Source organism: Falco peregrinus, chromosome 1 (assembly GCF_023634155.1).
Source record: "Falco peregrinus isolate bFalPer1 chromosome 1, bFalPer1.pri, whole genome shotgun sequence".
NCBI classification, from domain to species: Eukaryota; Metazoa; Chordata; class Aves; order Falconiformes; family Falconidae; genus Falco; species Falco peregrinus.
This window is the reverse complement of record NC_073721.1, coordinates 29860491-29879150: the sequence shown is the minus strand read 5'-3', so window position 1 is coordinate 29879150 and position 18660 is coordinate 29860491. Positions and strand designations below refer to the sequence as shown.

Sequence of the window (18660 nt, the reverse complement as noted above, 5' to 3'; positions counted from 1 at the left end):
TAGTGGTGCTTTGCCCTCTAGGGACTCCTGAAAGTAACAAAGAAGTACTAAATCATTCTTGGAATTTCTTGTCTCATGCACGAGAATCCCTTGGATGGTAATAAAAAGCTGTGAGGTAGAATAATTCTAATGCTAATGCTCTTTGTGAAGGTTAGCTGGAGGTCAGCCCCAGGGAGAGAAGCAGAGACTTGCTTTGCTGTTCAGATCCATCGTGAAGCAGTTATTTCTAAATTAATCACCAAGAGATTGTTGACCGTTATACAAAATTGTCAAAGGACTGAGAAACCTAAACTGTTAATTGCCCTGTTTTTCAGGATCTCCTTTGAGTTTTTAACTTTGGGTAAAACATCATTAAAATTTGAAGTTTGTATTTTGATTATATTCATTGTCTAATACTGAACAAATTGATAGCTTGTGGTATTTTTTAAAATTTCATACTATTTCATTTACAGCTTTCCAAGCCTTCTGTTGTTAGCCAGGTGTCATATGTGAACAGCTTGGAACATCTCTTGAAGGAGAAAGAAGAATCAAAAAGGTTTGTTTCTAAAAGCTGCTTTGAAAGATTTGGGATGGAGTTGCAGAAGCTTAAGTTTACTGATGGAGTTTGGGTAGCAGCAAGCTGTGCTTTGCCTGCTCATGCCACCAACATACATCTGACAGGACCTACAAGTGCAGCTTAACTGTAAAAGCTGAATGACAAACTCCTTCCAAGTGGTAATGGGCGATTTGTGATACATCTGTCTGCCCCTCAAAAGCCAGACTAAATTCACTCATGCCTTCGTTATAGGTCACTGAGCCAGCTAGCAGCTGCTGGTCCAGCATGAAACAGTACCATTATGTGGGCTGACTGTGCTAGTTTCTTCAAAGGCATTTGTAGCTCAGTTTTGGTTTCCAAAGTTTGTGTAGCCTGTTGGTATCTGAGTACTTACACACAGTTCAGTGAACAGAACTAATGAGTGTTCTTGCGAGGGATCTTTTGGGCAGAAAGTGACAAGTGGTGGCGGTGGGTATGTTTGTGTCATTTAAGTGTTTTAAAGCATTTGACCCTAGTAACTATGGGCTGACTGACTATGGAGTAGTGAACAACTCTTATAACTACTACCATTTAACAAATAAAATACTAGTATGAAATCTAAAACAAAGTTTTTAAAAAATCAAACATAAGATTGAAAGTTTTGTGCAATTACAAAAAAATATGTCAGAAGTTGGTGGAGTGTGTTTGTTGCTGACGAACGAGTGATTGATTGTGCTGTTGGAAATTCATGGAATCCACTTTGTTTCTTGGAATTGCAAGATGTTTGGTTTTTTGCACCAGCACAACATCTCTCATGCTTTTGCCTTGCTAATTGGCTACTGACTCCTGGCGTCATATTCCACGCTGAAATTTTGTTGTCTTCTGTTGTAAATACTAAATGGTGATGATATGTTCTGCCACTACTGTTATTTCAGGGTAGATGAACTAGAAAGATGGTTACAGGAAGACATGCAAGGAAAGGAAGCTGATTCTTTGGATGGAGAACATGAGGATGCCAGTGGAGATGAAGATCTCTCAGAAGAACACAGGTCCTTCCAACTCCAAACCCAATTAAATCTCGTTCTTAACTTTTTTTAGTCTTTTTTCCTAATCTCTCTCTTTCCATCCATTGTTGTTAATATGCTTACTGTGAACCATTTTTATTGTCTTTTGGGGTTGAGTGGATTTTCTCCAATATTACTGTATTCTAACAATTCAGCTTTCACTTCAGGCTGATGTGTTCATCATCTGAAAATAACTGTCTCAACCAACAAATAGCCTCTCAGTGTTAAATTAACAAAAGCAATTTTGAATTTTACAGGGCGATTATAAAGAGATTTTCAGTAGTAGCTCATGCCATACCTGACTACCCCCCTGGAGAAGATATATTTGATTTTTCAACCTCTGGGAAAATCTTCAATCAGCATAACCTTGACTTGAGGAATTTTCACTTCATCCCTCAAAATCCTATAGAAAGGCTCCTTCTTAAGTAAGAATATCCTCTTTGCTCTGTTGTGTTTACTTGTATGATTTTCTACAATGTTAGCAGTTTTTAAGATCAAATAGTATCTTTGCATACAGATGATCTCTGTCTTACTAAGTAGGCAAGACTGGAATTCTTCATGCCAGGTTAGCTTTAGAGAACGATGAATTCTTAATTGAATCTTCCTTCTTTCCTCCTCTGTAATTCTTGAAAAACATCTTAAATGAGACATAAGGGGGAAAAAAAAGGTGTTCTGGCCTCTTCCATATTTCTACTATGTTGGCCTGTTATTGGTAATCTGACCACTTTGTGGAAGCTAAATGCAGAAGTGAAATGTTAGGAGAAAGAAGAAACAAAAGCTTAACTATTCCAAGACAGAAAGAGGACCTTGTGGTGAATGATTTGTGACCTACTAATGTTGCATTATGTCTGCTGAAAGACTGTTGCGTGTTTCAGTCCTGAATTGGCCTGGGACTTAGGGCTCCACCTAATGAGGATTGTGGAAAGTCCGGATTTCTGACATCTGTTAGATTCAGTCACTGAGCTAACAGTGTGTCTGTGTGTATATAAACAACTGTTCTGTAACTCATAGGGATTTGTATTGCATATTTATGAGGCCGTCAGACTACAAATAACTGGGCAAATTCTTGCCTAATACCACAAGTGAAAATCCTGAAAAATTTTGGTTATTTCAGTTGGCATTTTACTGCAAACTTGCATCAATGAAACTGAGAGAATTCATTTAATCTTAAAGGATTTTGTATACATGTGTATGTGCTATTGTGTGTGTGAAGGTGAGGAGGATGGCTCCTTATCTCTTGAGGAAGTGGTGTTTGTGATATGTCCTTTGGTTTCAGGCCACTCTGTTAACATGTTATGAAGATCACAAGGTTATAAGCTTCAAAAGTATCTTGTAAATCAGTGACTGGAGGAATGAGAATTAAATTAATTATCTCTTGCATAAGGCAATTACGATTTAATTGCTTATGCATTCTGCCCAGTTGGCACAGCTGGCATGTACTGGCTGCCCAGTTAGCTTGTGGATGTCTTCCTAGCTCCTTACTCAGACAGAGGGTATATGGAGAAGTTAGGACACATCTCTCAGCAGAGCTACCTGTTTTAGCAGATACTGGGAATAGAGGAGACTAAAGGGGTATGTGGGAAACCAGGTAACAGTAATTCAGCTGTTTATAACATACCTGATTTTCTAAAGAAGACTAAAGCTAAAATAAATCGGTAATAAAAATGACATATTTTCTGTTCTTCCAACAGCTACGTTTTGCACCCCACAAATTTGCACAATGAGATTAAATTGTTTCATTTTAATTGCTTTAGTTTGCCCCCGGATTCTTTGTTTAAAAGGTTATTTCAAAAATTTCAAAATTTTTCTCTGTTTTTCTAAAAGTGTTGGTAAATTTATTGGACAGTTAAAAATCTTATTCACTGATCTCACTGAGCATAACATCCTATCTGTGTAGACAGGCATAGTGGTGTAAATCAGTGTTTGTTTGAAGCTGGTTTTCTCTAATAATATGGATGTTTCCAAATTATGTAGTATGGCGGTCTGGAGAAAAAGATAGTTGTTGTAAATAAAAAAGGGTTAATTTCTGTAGTATTTCATACATGTAAAAGCATAACAATAACATCTCTTTTGGATGTTCAGATCTTTGGTTGCTGTTGATGATGGTTTGAGGAATGGGGAAGTTCTTAGGCTTTTGTGAAGGTGCTGGTTCAACCACTAATTAATTTTTCTCCTCTTTCCCCACCCCATCTTTGTCTTACAGTTCTGGTGTAACACAGCAGCTTTCTTTAGCTATTAGTGGTTTTCTAAGTTCTGCTTACAGTTGTATCTTGTGTCCCATACCAATTCTAAAGTGGCTTTTCCAGGTAAGACTATACTATTCATGCAGTTATACGCCATCCAAGTATAATACTCTTCCTGGAAGGCAGTTGTGGCAGGAATATACAGAATAACTTTGTGAATCCGTTGCATTAGATTAACAACTTCTAAATAAAGAAAAAAAAATTCTTTCTGTTCTCCAGTCTGAAATACTTTGATTGTCACTGGGAGTGAGACACTAGGGATAGCTTTTTATCCACACTTTGACTGCAAAGCTGCCAGTCCCTGTCCATCTTGATACATGTTACTGCATTTGAAAAAGGCGTGGTACATGCTAGGTGAGAAGAGACTGCAGGTTGTAAGTGTGAGCCAAATCACAAGCAAATGTTTATTTTATTTCCTTCCACCCTTTTAAAAAAAAAGTACACACTGCAGTATGCAAAAGTGCAAAAATACCATTTCTGCATATATTGCCTTCTAAATCGTTAGAGGTAGCTGTATTACATATGTATCACATAATGTTAATTTTGAAAAGGTCGATACACATTGTGGCTCAAGAAAAGTCTGGAGTCATTCTCAAAGACAATATGGTGGCTGCCTGCTTTCTAGATTGCTTTGGTTTGCCCTCAGACTCTTTGTTTAAAAGTTGGGTTTTTTTAATTTCAAAATTTTATATTATCCCCAGGAATTAAATAAATCCCCAGGAAGTTTACATTGTTCTCTTACAAAAAAATGCCCCTCTCCAGTCTCCACTCCATTACTATTTGCCTCATTCTAACTATGCCTGAAAGAAAAAAGAAAGCTGGTCCGCCTGTGAAATTGCAGCCTGGGCCTGTGGACTGGCTTTCTGCTTTTGCCAAAAGGGAAATATTTTGCTCCTCCGTGTTCTTGCCTCCAGGCAGTAAAGCATTGCCTCCCACCAACCGCTCTGTGAGCCCTGGTGTTCCTCTAGTAAGGAGGGAAGTGTGAGCCAGTTCAGCTCACTTACAGAGCAGGAAACTCTCCAGCACTTGAGGGAGAAAAGGAGATTTTTGCTGGGTTAGCGAAGTGCTAGAAGAAACCTGAATTGCGCTTCATAGTCATGTTCTGTGAAAAACTAAGAATTCATTGTTTTGGTTTAGTATTGCATATGTTCAACTTGCCCATCACCAGAAAAGGTTGCCGTTAACTCTTTTGCACCCGCTCCTCATCAAGGAGTTTAATTTGGTCACAGATGCAAACGAGTTCCAAAGGGATATATGATATTTCCATTCTGTTAACCCTTGGTACCCTCTTATGAACCAACAGGCTCAACATGGGGTTACAGCATTATGATATTGCAAATAATTGATTTTAAAGTATTCATAGTATCTGTGCACTGCTTGAAATGATCAATATTCACAATACTCTGTTCTCCTTGGTGTATCTTGCTTTAGAGGCTTTGCAGTTGGTTTCTTTTCTGTTACTGTTTCTTACTTTATTTTACCAGAGTTGGTTTCTTTTTTTTAATTAAAAGAAAATTGATGCCATCATGCAACTTGGTGTTTTGACATGTAGTTTCTTGTCTCTCCACAGATGATGTCTGTTCATCCTGACTATTGTGTTTCCACCCAGATTTTAGACAGACTGATGGAGATAACACTAAAAAATGGTAAGTATTTGAAGGATGGAAAACTGACCACTTGAATGAAGGCATTTCCCTTCTGTTAGGTATAGAAGGGTATTGGGGAAGAAGTAAAAGGCTTTGGCTCTGTTCTGTTATTCTGGCATGAATTTAGGCTCTTCAGTTACGTAATGCACAAATAATAGGACTTGGTCTTCACTGAGTGTGTGCAAGCTCTACCACAGGATATGGTCCTGGCATGTATTTGCAAAGCAGTGCATCTGTACAGAGCCTTTTAAATTCACTTATGTTATTTCACAAACAGAATTGACCTGAAGAGGAGCCCAGTCTGCTCAAAAGTTTACTGTCCTTTGCATCTTTCACTTTGGAAGACACAGACATTAATTTCATAGCTTAAGGACTACAAGATGTTTTTCACCTCATCATACCCAGTGTGTAGCACTGCATGGTTTGCTTTCCAGATAAATGGCAAAAGCAAAAAGACTCATAGACCTGCACAAAAACACTTCCAAGGATCTGCTTCAATCCACAGTCCTGCTCATGCCTTATGTATTTTGCCTTCCTTCATCTATACTCTCCAGTACTTCTCCAGTATGAGTTCCTTCATTCTCCATGTCATCACTTGATTCAGATCCATCCGAAGTCAGTAATTCATTTAAGCCTGCCAGTTAGCATCATTAAAGTAATGTAGTTCTCTTGAAGTACTTGCTCAAGTCTATCCAAATTGTATGCCATATTTTGAATCTCGTTTGAAACCAGACTGTGAGCTGTTATGAGAGGGAATGTAGCCTCCTTTATTTTGTGCTTTGCTGGCATTAGGCTTGGTTCTGAATGAACAGTTCAAGGTGGTAGAACTGACGCAGAGTGCAGAGCTTATTTATTACCCTTAAAAGGAACTAATGCTAAAAACTAAATTTAAAACTAATCCATTCCATGTCTTTTACTTGTAGCTTCCATCAGTGATGAACAGTCTAAACCATGGATTCCTTCGTTAGCTGATGTGTCAACAGTTTTTGTCAATATGGGTGTTGCGTTTCGATCTCTCTTTCCATTGCAGCATCTTCAGCCCAACTTTAACGAGCGTGATATTTTGTAAGTGTTTTTATTTTGATATTTATTGCTTAGATCCTGTGAAAGCAAGCCCTGTGTTCAGAATATAGAATCAGAAGGTTCTTCTTTATTTTCCCTGCCTTCCATCAAGCCATACTCTTTAAATTCTCAGCTCAGTATAATTGAGTAAGCAAGCCAGAACTTCAAACAATGCCTGCCAGGTAGGGATTCAGCAAACCAGAGCATTGTCCTTTGTCCTGCACCTTCCTAATGCAGGTTTACAAGAATTCTTGCCTAAACAGCTGGGCAGAATTAGAAGTAATTTTGCTTACAAGTTGAGATAGATATGTGTGCTCTGCAGCTGAGGACTGTTTTGATTTGAAGGCACTGTGAAACATGCAGGGGTTTTTTTTTCCTTCAGTTTGGTGCAAATAAGCTTTTATGGGCTTTTAAATTGATGATTTATTGCTTAGATTAGTGTCTCTTCTATTAGAAGTCAGATGCAAGAAACAGTGGGTAAACAACAGCCAAGAGGAGACCTAACCTCTGCTGGTCCAGCCTTCTCCAGTCTACCAGAAAACAATTTAATTAATGTCATTAAGGTGAGAAAACTCCAGTTAGTGTGGGAGAGGTTTTTATCTGGGGGGGTGCATGCTTTGGTTTGGTTTGTTGGGGGTTTGGTTATGGAGGTTTGGGGTTTTTTTGCTTGGCTTTGATTGTATTGGGGGGGTTGATGGTTTTTTTGTTTGTGTTTTGGGTTTTTTTGTTGGCTGGTTTTTTGTTTGTTGGGGGGGGGGGGGTTTGTTTTTTTGTTTTTTTTGCAAAAACCCTGCTGTCTGAATGTAGTCCTGGGCATGTTTTGTGAGTAGGTGCTATCCTGGGGGTTTCAGCTTCACATTCAGCAAAGGTTATTGCAGGCTTGTCGCAAACTTTAGTTTCCTGACTTCCATTGGCTTCACTCACAGCTGCGCAGTTCTGCTGCCTCCCTTTTCTAGCTGTGACTAGCAGTGGGAAGGGGAAGGGCAGTTGATGTTGGGTGGTTGGTTTTTTTTCTGCCTCAGTGTGTTAGTGCAGCTCTCGATGTGCAGTCGGTCCCTGTGCCGCACTGGGTGAATGAGGTGGGAGCTCAAGGAGGGCAGGTGCAGCTGTGACTGTTCTGTGAAGTGAGCTGTTAAGATGCATGCACTGTGTCCCGTGAGACCATAGGGTGAATGGGTGCTGATCACACTTCACAGGCTAGTTCTCTGTGAATAAAGGCTGTATGGGAAAAATACTGACTATAACTGATTTCCCAGTTCCTTCTAGAAGTACTTGAATCATCCTAGCATCGTTTCTTCAGAGATTTTAAACTATAAAATCACTTAGTTCACAAGTAAGCATTCAGAGCATCTCCACTAGGGGCAGAATACACATCCTTTGATTCATTTATGTTCTCATTTATACATATATATTAAAAAAAAAAAAAAGAAAAAAAAAAGCACAGCTACTGGGAGGTGGGGAAACATTACAAGTGTTGCAAGAACTATATATCATTTGAGGTACATTTTGATGTGAGGGTGGAAAACAAGTTCTCATCACACTTCAAGCTAAACGAATTTCAGGTTTTAATGCTTTTTATTTCTTTTGAAGTTTCTAGGTTTCTGTACAACAGTAATTCAAGGTGGATATACTGATCAAGAAATATTGCTGCTGCTTCTCTTGCTATTTAAAATAAGCTTGGAGAAACAGTTAAAGCGAATTCCTTTGATAGATTTTCAGTGCCTTTTCATAAAGCTTCTGATAAGTATAAAAGACTGGGATACAAAGGTAACTTCCTAATTAATTTCCATGTACTAGGTTCATGAAACTGCAACTGACTTTTCAAGAAAGTTCTGTTTTGAAGTTTTAATTTTTTCTTGATGTATCAGAAAAATACTGGTTGAAAATCTAATATGAACAAATTGAGAGCTTTTGGATTTGTGTGAGATTTAGGAGGTGGGTTGGGTATACTGAGAGGGTTTTGTTGAGTGACATTATGCTTTCCTGTCCTCTTCTGCAAGGGGACTGTGGTATTGAACTTAACCTTATATTTACTAAAATAGCTGTATGTTTAATATGGCGCTCTGAAAATATGAAGAAATGATTGCACTAAACTGATAAAATGTCATTAAAAGCAATCTGATCTCAACTATTCTACTGTAAAATGGTATTTAGCAGACTTAACTACTGGTGGAATGCAGAAATATCTTTATGCACATCGTTTCTTATTAGATCAGTTTCTTTTAACATTTATGCTGTGTATGTTTCTAGAGAGTAGATGTGTACTTCTTTGCAAATAAAACAAATGCCCACCATATCTGTTCTTCAGCATCACAATTGTTGTTCTTTTAAAGATGCCTGAGCTGTGCCTGGCAGTGAGTGAACTCTCCAGTCATCACCATAATCTCCTATGGCTAGTTCAGCTGGTGCCTAGCTGGATAGTGTGTGGACGGTAATACAACATCAGAAATATGTAGCATCATTAACAGCTGATTTATTTGTATAAGCTCGGGTCTGATAAATGCAATATATATTACATGCCTTAAAAAAAAAAAAAAGGGTGTGTGTGGGTTCTTATATGTTACAGATGTATATGCAGATCTTGGTGTGTGTATATATAGCTACTTGATCACCTGTGCTGCGTAAAAGGATTGTTTTACATTTTATGTGTGGCTTTCTGGGCTGCGGACTTCCTGGTACCCTATAGTAAAGACTTAATGACTTCAGTTTCTGACACCCATCATGTACTCTGAATTCTTGTCTGAATGACCAAACCCTAAATTTTCTTTGGGCGATTCATGGCTGCTTTTTAAAGTGTCAGTCTGTTGCAAGTTCTGTGTCTTTGAAATGGCTAAATTGTTATGTATTTGAGTGAGGAGAGTGTATTGGGTCCTCAATTTCAGGGTGGGAGGCAAGCCTGTAGCAGTGTATACTTGTACAGAAGAAAAGCTGCAATGAAATAAGGGTACTTACATTTTACTAGCCTCTTTACTAGTTTAATACCACCTACATTCAGAAAATCCAGTTTAATAGTTGCAGGCAAGTTTATGTCTAGGGAAGCCATGAATACCTCATATACTTTATAGAAACTGGATTTAAGAAATTCTCTGGGAAAGAAATTTTTTTAATTGTTTTTCAGGGAAGTAAGAAGACGTCTTAGCCTAGTGATCATTTCAAAGCTTCTTCATAAAAAGCACATAGAAATACCTGATGACAGTGACAAGCAGGTACTGCACGTATGTGTTGTGTGTGTATAATTTGAAAGTTTAGAAAACTTAAGTATTATTGTTTGTTTTAATACTGTAAGCCTATTTTTGAGAACCTTGCAAAATGACCAGTTGGTAGGTTTTGGTTTAGATTAGTGTTTGAAGTATATTTGCACATGTGTAACCTGCACGTTCTGCAGCTTGTAAGTACAGTATTGTTTTTGTGTCTAACCATTCATTTTTGACACTGGAAAGAGGTCTACGCTTCTTTTTTCAATCTTCCTTTTGTGTTCACGTAGAGTCACTCTGTTTTCATAGGGCTGATCTTTTCCTGAGGCAATGTACAAAGACTTCAGTTTGTGAATAGTCAAAAATTACCCAAAGCATGAAAACTTGCAGTTCAATTAAAAATCCCTTTTTATATTCTTGTCTTAGTGGGCAAATAATATTGTAATGGCACTCAGCTTCCAATTTTCAGTTGCCAGTAAACCAGACCAATTTATTAATGTTTGTATCTATAGATGTCTCTTCTGCATCAGTTTCTGGTGTACATGAAACCTTCTAATTTACTAAAGAAGATGAGAGAAGGACTGGAGCAGCAGAATGCCAGTGAAGACCACCTTCATACGGAACTAGAACAGGAGGTATATAGCTCATAGTGCTCTTTTGCATTTGTATTTTTATGCATCTCCTAACATTTTGAGAATATTTCTTTTAATTTCTGTTAACTGGGGAGGGTTCTGTACATGGAACTGTACATATTTCGCTGTGCATCTGTATAATTAAAATATTACTCATGTTTAATTTTAATTGTAGTCATGGAGGAAGGAAAGAAGCAGCATGTGACAGAGGAAGCTGTATTAGGCTGTTTTACGAACAGGGAAATAGATTTTCTGAATGGTCAAGTCACGTGGATGTCTTGAGTTCCTGTCTTCTGTAATCAGAGGACCATCCTCCCTCACTTCTGATGTAATCAATGGAAACTGATGCTGAGCCAGACCTTCACCTGCAGGCTTCAGAAAGACATTTATGAATCTTTTATGAATCTTTTCTCATAGAAAAGTATTAGAAAGATTTAGTATTTCCATCCATCTAAAAATTGAATATTGGTTTGGTGGTTATTTGAGTCTGTCATGGAGCCTCCTAGCAAGTACTTTGATCTGGATGTAGATGATAGGAAAATAAAGCAAACTACCAAATTTAATTTTCAGTAATTAAAATACATAAGGCTTCGTAGGTTACTTGAGTAACTTAAAAGTTTCAAAATGTCTCTAATATATGAATGTACTGTTTCAAATTAGTTGTTTAGGCAGATGGGTAGACATCCTTGTCCAGTGATCTGGCTATTGGAGGTATCATTCTAGAAAGCAAAGATAGTATTGTATCTGTGTATGAAGTGTTATGATTGTGCTTTGACTACTAAAGTTCTTTTGATTTCTCTCCAGGCATACTACCTAATCTACATCCTCCTTCATCTAGTCAGTGAAGCTAGTTTCTTTGATGTTGTAAATTCTAATCAAAGGGTAAGTAACTTCAGTGGGTAGATCTTTGGGTTTTAAAAGACTATTTATCATGCGCACTTGGTCTATTTTGGTAAGAGCTATCATGTGATAGAAGGTCACCAGTGGATAGTAGCACTGGGGGAAACTTTGTTCTGCGGTGGAGTAAATGCAGAAGAGCTTTCTCTGTATTTCCTGCAGAGAAAGAAACCTCCTGCATTTCTGCAAATGAAACGACCTCAAAACATGAGGCTATGGATCAACAAGCATTTATTTTGTTAATCTTTCTCAGAAAGTAACTGCAGATTAACTCAACACAGAAATTCTAAGAAATCCAATGAACCTGTGAACTTCTGGAGTTGAAATTTTTCAGTCTAGAAGAAAACTACTTTGAAAATATCCAGTAAAGTATGTTCAAACACATCACAGTTTTCTGTGCTGGAGCGCAGCTGTGCAGCAAATGAAAGCTTGGATGGCCTTTCTTCTGTCCTCTGTGCCATGTGATGTGAACATCTGTTAAGTAGTACCTTCTGCTTAGCTTAGCTTTTCAGTAATCCCACGCAGGTATCTGTGGTCATTTGCTGTGAGTTGCTTGCTGCAAGGTGTTTATATACACCTTCTACCCTGTGGATTCCACTCTTGGCTTTTAAGAAATCTGTCATGTGAACTGTCTGAGAGAGTTAAAACAGTAATGCTTGGTTACATTTTGTGGCATAAGTGTCTCGGTTTCCTACTCAATGCAAAAAGACAATCATAGAGCATACTATGAAACAGAATAGCAAAGAAAATAACTCCATTGTGATGATCTTTTGAGATTTGATTTTTACAACTGCCTTCCTGAATATTGGTGGAGAACTTGATCTTTTCTATGTACGTTTTTTAATGTCCCTGTGTTTCTTAATGAAGAAAGAGTCTATTATTCACTGACCTGTTAGCCATCAAGTGGCAAGAGGGGTGTGGCTGAATATTATGCAGGCTAGACTTTGAACTATTCCACTTTTGATCCTCTTCCAGTTAAATGGGTTAAATTGTCATGGTCTTGAGACACCAGCAAATGTTTGTAAGTAGAATTTCAGCATGCCTCACCTGTTCTGAAGAGTGGAGCCTCTTTGCAGCTGTTCAGTGAGGGATTGAAAACAGGAATTTTATGAAGAAATTGACAGAATATGAAAGATCTTGGGAGTCATTATCAAGAGATTGTGAAGTTGCAAAAGCAATCAGAAATTTAGAGAGAAATAAAAAATCAGTGCCTAATCTTGGATATGTTTTACCCACTCAGCCAATTCCTACGAAAGAAAATTACCTGAGACATCATTACTGAAAAGATTATTTTTAGCTATTGTAACTTCAAACTTTTTTTTGCTGATGAAAGAACTGAACGGCACTGCACTTGCTACTTCATGGACCGAAAGGATTTACAAATTAGCCACAAGGAACTTTGAAATTTGTGATGTATAGCTCTGCTATACTTTAAAACTATTTTTTAAAGCTTTTAGACCTGGTTTACCAGCTGCGTACCAGCAACTGATAGGGGATCTTGTGATCTTGTTTTCTTTCATTTCCCCCTTCCTTACTGTATGTTTCTGAGAAAAATTCAAACTGAAGCATATAATTTTAAAGTTGAAATAATGTTTGAAGGAAGCTTTTAGTTTTGACATCGACGATTTAAATAGGTGTACGCTTTTGTCTTTATTTAGCAGCACTTACTGAAGCTTTGTGGTGCCTTAGATAAGCACATAAAATGTGATATTAGGGAAGATGCAAGGCTGTTTTATCGAACTAAGGTAAGACATGTAAGTTGAGGTTTTGTTTGTTTTGGGGTGGTGTTTAGTGTTTTTGATGTGTGTTGTTCCTCATCCCAGCCCTGGAACTAAGAGTTCCTCATGGGTTTGTTTTTTTGTTTTGTTTCACTGCACTATGTCTTTGCATGTACATAAATATATGCTCATTTTAATGCACTGAAAATACTCTGTTTGCAAACAACAGGACTCTTTAACAACTGTAAAATGTGATCTTGCATGTGTGTCTGTTTTATTTTCAAATTAATGAGTTGGTTAAAAATGTCGATTTAAGCCAACAGTATATGTGATATAGCATCAAGCTTGGATAATTGCGTTTCATTTGCGTTGCGGTGTGGGGCTTACTAACCATAGTCCTAATTTTGTGATTTTCATGCTTTGCATGCTGTTGTAGCAAGCCAAATTAGACCAGTGGTAAAGTGACCAACCTCAACTTTGAAAAGCCTTGCTGCTTCAGCTTTAAATCAAAGTTACGGTCATGTGCATCCTTACTTCTCCAGAAGACTTTTCTTTTTGGATCAGCCAGATTAGTAGACCATGGATCCTTTTAACAAGTCAGTTACTCTTGCCTTGGATTTTTGTATCTTGAGTCACTTTCACTTTTGTTTCTATTGCCCATGCACTGAGTGGGGAAAATTGTATGTTTTTCCCCGTCGCTTCATTTGTGTTACAGTACAGTGACTTCCAGAGGACGCCACTATGCTGGGGTTTAACACAGCACGTGAAGCAAATCTCAGTTCTGAATGGCTTGGATTAAACACCTGCTTATGATTGGTTATGAAAGCAGTTTGATGTATAAGAAATTCATTTCAGAAGCAGACAGTGCTGCATATTTGGCTTTTCTGATTGCAGTTGCAGGAACCTTTTCTAGGTACAATCAGACTTGTCTAACAAACCTAACTCACCCGAAGGATGAGGTGGGTGTTTGAAGGCCAGAGGCTTGTGTGCTGATTCCAGGCACTTAACATGGGGAGTCATGTGCCTCTAATTTGTTTGTGTGGAGTACATGACTTTGAATTCAGAGTCCCAAATTACAGCGAGCTGGTTGGAGTTGAGGTGGTGATACTTTGTGACAGTTTGTAAAATTGTTCTGTCCCAGTAAACCTTGGGTGTTGGGTTATCAGGGGGTGTATGGGCTTGGGGAGATAGGGGGTATGATTTTTGGCTTTTTAACATAAATGGCTAAACTAATCAATCTGAATTTGCAGGTAAAAGACTTAGTTGCTAGGATATATGGCAAATGGCAAGATATGATACAAACCACTTGGCCTACTCAGGTACTGTAATGAAACCTTTTTTCCTCTTTTCATATTGCAGTGTGCATTTAACTCATTTTTTTAGCATTTGAAAATAGCATATTCTTTTAAAAATATTTTTTTTCTTCATAAACAGCACGGCTGTGGAATACACTTAGATGTATTAGAATAAATTTTAATGAAAATTTTTGCTTTGCTGGATTAAATAAAACCACGATTTCATATTTATCCTTAAAAGTGCTGCTTTTGTAAATGGCTCGCATTTTACTAAATTTACACTAAATTTACACTAAAATGCTAGTACTGCATCAAGTCACAAGGCCTGTCTCTGGTTATAGTTATTAGCAGATGCTTCGAAAAGGATACTGGGGCAGGAACACAGTGATGGGCTTCCTGCTGTGGTCTGGTAGTGTGTGACTTTTAGACTGTTTAAGTCCAAGGCTTTATCAACATATGTTTAATGGCTCTTGATAACTGCTCCCCCTTTGAATGTGTCGAATTTCATGCAACGATTAAGAAAAGCCTTTCATGTTCTGTAAAAGTATGCAGTAGTAAATAATGTCGGGGTTAGTCTCTCATTAATACTTGCCTTTGTGATAACTAGCTGGCCATGGTGGAATAGATGGATAATTTCTGCTGGTGGAATAGGTGAATAGGTGGATAATATCCAGAGTTCAGAGCTGTTTCTTCCAGTCTAAGGTTGTAGGGTTTCTTTTGTAATGTGATTAGACCAACTGTTTGAGTCATGTCTTGGAATATAAAGCTACCTGTCTTGGAAAAGCTGAGCTTTCCAGTGATGTAGAACATGACTTGCATAAAACTTAAATTATACATATATGCTTACTATTGATTTCAGTTAAAAACTGCATAATCAGTCATTTGCCTATGAAGACTATTAATTGCTCCCAGCAACATGCAAAAAAGACACAGTTTGTAGTGTGTGTGATGTTTCAGGGGGGGGGTGGGGGGGGTGGGATTAGTAACACGTGGCTGCAGAAGCCACTCAGCAGCTGATGAAAGCTGGTAATGATGCAGCTCTTTCAGAGTTGTTTTTTCAGAGATATTTGGGGTTGATTCATGTGTAGAGCAACTGGCAAGTGTTTCCATATAAAATTCTAGCATCTTGCATCTTGCAACACATTGTGGCAATCTAAAGCTAAGTATTTGCCTGCTCTTCTGTCATGGGTTTTCTGACTTGTTTACTGTTTTGTTTTTATTCTTTAGGGAAAACTGCATGACTTCTGGGAGCCAGATTCATAAAATCTTGCCTAGTTCAGGGAAAGTAACAGCAAAAATTCTGAAAAAGAATGAATGGAGCTTCACCTTGGTCGGAACGGAAGAAATCAGTCAGCTGAGTTAGAACTTGAGCTTGATTCAGGCAATTACTAGAAACACAAGAATCTACTTTATTTAACATTGCTTTTGTTACAAATACACTACTTCTGAAAAACTGAAGTGGGTAAACTGGAAAAAAAACCAAACCAACCATTTCTATAGCCCTGTCTGAATTGGCTAGAAATATTTTATCATATTGAAAGCTGAGGGAAGTTTTCTCGTTTCCATTGTTAATCACAAGACATATTTGCAAACCTAAAGTATTTGTTCTGTTGCCAGCACACACCTGCAAGCATTGTTTTAGGATGTCTGGGAAAGAACTGCCCCGTGACATGGAATGTGAGTTCAGAAATAGTGTTAGACCTCCCACATTGCAAGCAGGTGAGGAAGTGGTTCAGAACTGGGCTGAATAACAGAATTGCCTGCACATGGTAATCTGCAAAGCAGAATTGGTATGATAATCCAATATCTCTAAAAAATACAAAATACAGCAGTTGCATGGGAACAAGTGATGGCTGTCATGTTTACTTGACAGTGGGAAAAAAGGTTAAGAGCAATTGTGGCCTAACAGGTTAAGTGGATCCCTTTTTGCTCTGTGGTTTTATCAAATTAAAAAATGGAATTTATTAGTGATGCATTCATTTTAACTTATTCCTCATCTTAAGGCACCAATTTATTTATGCAGTGAAGGTGACTAGGAAGTGTTTCTGTAAGACCCAAGTTATAAATGAGCTCTTGTTATACCAGTAGTATTGTTGTACTGCTCCTGAAGAGGCAAACTTATCTATATTTGTTATCTAGCTTCAGCATTTTCTCTAAATGGAGAAAATACTAATGTTAAAATCTCAGTTCAGTGAAGATTTGAGAAGATTAGCATTTGGGCCACCTATATAAAAACTGTGAAAGCCATATGAGGTCTGAATTCCTTTGTGTGAAGTCTTACTGCTTGTACAATATATGCACAAACCTCCAAGAGCTGTTTGTGAAATAATCAAAGGAAGATGTGATCTCCTTTTGTGCTTTCTGTGCAAATGCCATCATTTAAATCTTACACTGTGGTTTGTCTGTAGGATTTGTCTATATATTAAGAGAAAATTAAGGTATCGACTAGAAGCACCAACTGGGGTTCCCATAACAAGCAAGATTTTTAATAATATCAACATGTGCGTTTTATAATACTGTGTCCTTTTAATTTTTGTAGATTACTCTGTCTTCCTTTGTATAAATTCCTTACAGCTTTCCAAAATGAGAATGTAAAATAAAGCTGAAAAAAACCCAAAACCAGAACCTTCACGTTTAAGTACCTTTATTGCATATAAAGGAACTGCTATGAAATGGACACATTTTATAAGGAAGGTATTTGCCAATTCATACTAAATGTTTTGTCTTTCATTTCAAGTGTTAGAGAGTTAGCTTAAAACTGCAGCATCTCTGTGCCCTTCACAGAATAAACAGCTTATCCTTGTTCAAACAAAAGTTATGCTTGTGGCATTGTTCGGGAGTGGGAGGGAGAGAGAATCCCTTTTTTAAAATCTCAATGTGTTATTTAAAATTTGGAAGAATCTACCTCAAAGTGTATCTTTGTTCGGCAAAAGCACTGCTTTACCCTAAAAAAAATTAGTGTTATACAGGTATGGCAATGCCATCCTTGGCTCTGTCTGTCTTTGATAGTATGTCAACCTTCCCTCTGGTAGCGGTTACTTACTCTGTTGAATGAATTGTATGTAATTTTATGAATGTTTATATTTTTTCTCACTAATGTTGTATAAAGTTTAAAAAAATAGCAGGACTTTACTGTAATGTAATGTGTATATATTTTCTTGCCTTGTAAAGTTGAAGTTGCTGTCCTGTATATTTTCAAGAAGGGGAGGGGGTTAGATGAACAGCTTTTGTACTGCAGTTAAAAGCACACTGAAACTGCTGAGGTTTTTTTCCAGATGGAATAACCACTTTGATATTAACTTTTATTTAATAGAATAATGAAAAAATAAAACCAGATATGCTTTTCTAATTAAATGTCCCTGGACAAAATGGGCATGCCTCAGCTCTGTTTCACGAAAAAATGGCTGCAGGTCCTATTTTGGTCTTACAGCACATGTTGTAATTCTTAGGTTCACAGCTGATTAGCTTACTATAAATGGAGGAAGTCTTGAAATCATTCTTAGCTCAGCCAGTCCTGTGTTTCATGCTTAATGCCTGTGTATACATTCTGGCGTTTTCCCTCTGTTCCCTTCCTGCTTTGTGTGGACTCTTCTTCCATCTATTTTATAACTTGAGTAATAATTCCCCAGTTGCTTAAGTCTAGACATGGATTGAGTTGGAGCTCATCGGTATCCTTACAGAGATGATCCCAAAGCATTGCTGCAGTCTTTACACGGGACTGCTGAGCTGAGCACTGCTTCAGGACTCCTGGAAAAGAAATAGCAAACCTGCTGTTGTGTTTTGCAGACTCATTTACTGGCCCCCAGCCAGAAGTTACACGCATTGGAAAAGGCTGTTTGCACAGTAAATGTCTTAACTGCTTTAGTTGTCTTCAGATAAGCATTTTGCACTGAGGTTTATCTTTTGATATTATGTTGGCTATATTAAGAGCCACGTTATCTCATTTCATGTGAAATTAGGTGCACTTTATTGCAGTAATCACAGACAAAATATTAAAGGCTGACTATAAAATATACATTGGCTCTTTGCCCTTTTTTTAAATTATTTATTTTCTGACAGGCCTCTGTATGGCTTAAAAAAAAAAAAAAAGCAGCTTCTTGAAATCTGCCAGTGAAACTATTCAGTCTCTCATATTCTCACTGTTCCTGTTGTGGAACTTGGTAATGGATGGGAATTTCAGAAGTGATTAATGACTTGCAGGTAGGTCTGGCTGAAGGTCGGCAGGACACGTACGCTTCACTGATGCAGCGGCTGCAGGAACTCTCTGAAGTCCCCAAAGCTGATAGTTGAGTTGAGGATGTCTTTGGGAAAGGCAGATGACTGGAACAAATACCTGAAGTGTGCTGTTATCATTGGTGGAGCAGCTGGTGAGATTGCTGTGTGATCGGATTTTAA

The 18660-nt window shown here is 37.8% G+C and overlaps 1 protein-coding gene across 5 annotated transcripts in view; it reads left to right on the top strand.

Annotated features, from left to right (window-relative positions):
• The window catches only part of SLF2 (SMC5-SMC6 complex localization factor 2), a 30433-nt gene extending 12153 nt beyond the window's left edge, over window positions 1–18280 (top strand). For 2 of the 5 annotated variants that reach the window (XM_055800427.1, XM_055800467.1), the window contains 15 exons: window positions 453–535; window positions 1450–1563; window positions 1836–2003; window positions 3782–3884; window positions 5392–5467; window positions 6391–6532; window positions 6984–7092; window positions 8120–8296; window positions 8863–8960; window positions 9648–9735; window positions 10236–10358; window positions 11160–11237; window positions 12911–13006; window positions 14221–14289; window positions 15493–18280. In XM_055800427.1, the coding sequence (XP_055656402.1) occupies window positions 453–535; window positions 1450–1563; window positions 1836–2003; window positions 3782–3884; window positions 5392–5467; window positions 6391–6532; window positions 6984–7092; window positions 8120–8296; window positions 8863–8960; window positions 9648–9735; window positions 10236–10358; window positions 11160–11237; window positions 12911–13006; window positions 14221–14289; window positions 15493–15528 (1560 nt within the window). In that variant the 3' untranslated portion in view covers window positions 15529–18280. The remainder of the gene's footprint in view (window positions 1–452; window positions 536–1449; window positions 1564–1835; window positions 2004–3781; window positions 3885–5391; window positions 5468–6390; window positions 6533–6983; window positions 7093–8119; window positions 8297–8862; window positions 8961–9647; window positions 9736–10235; window positions 10359–11159; window positions 11238–12910; window positions 13007–14220; window positions 14290–15492) is intronic. The other 3 variants (XM_055800456.1, XM_055800434.1, XM_055800445.1) reach the window with 3 other exon arrangements.
• Window positions 18281–18660: the final 380 nt, after the last annotated feature.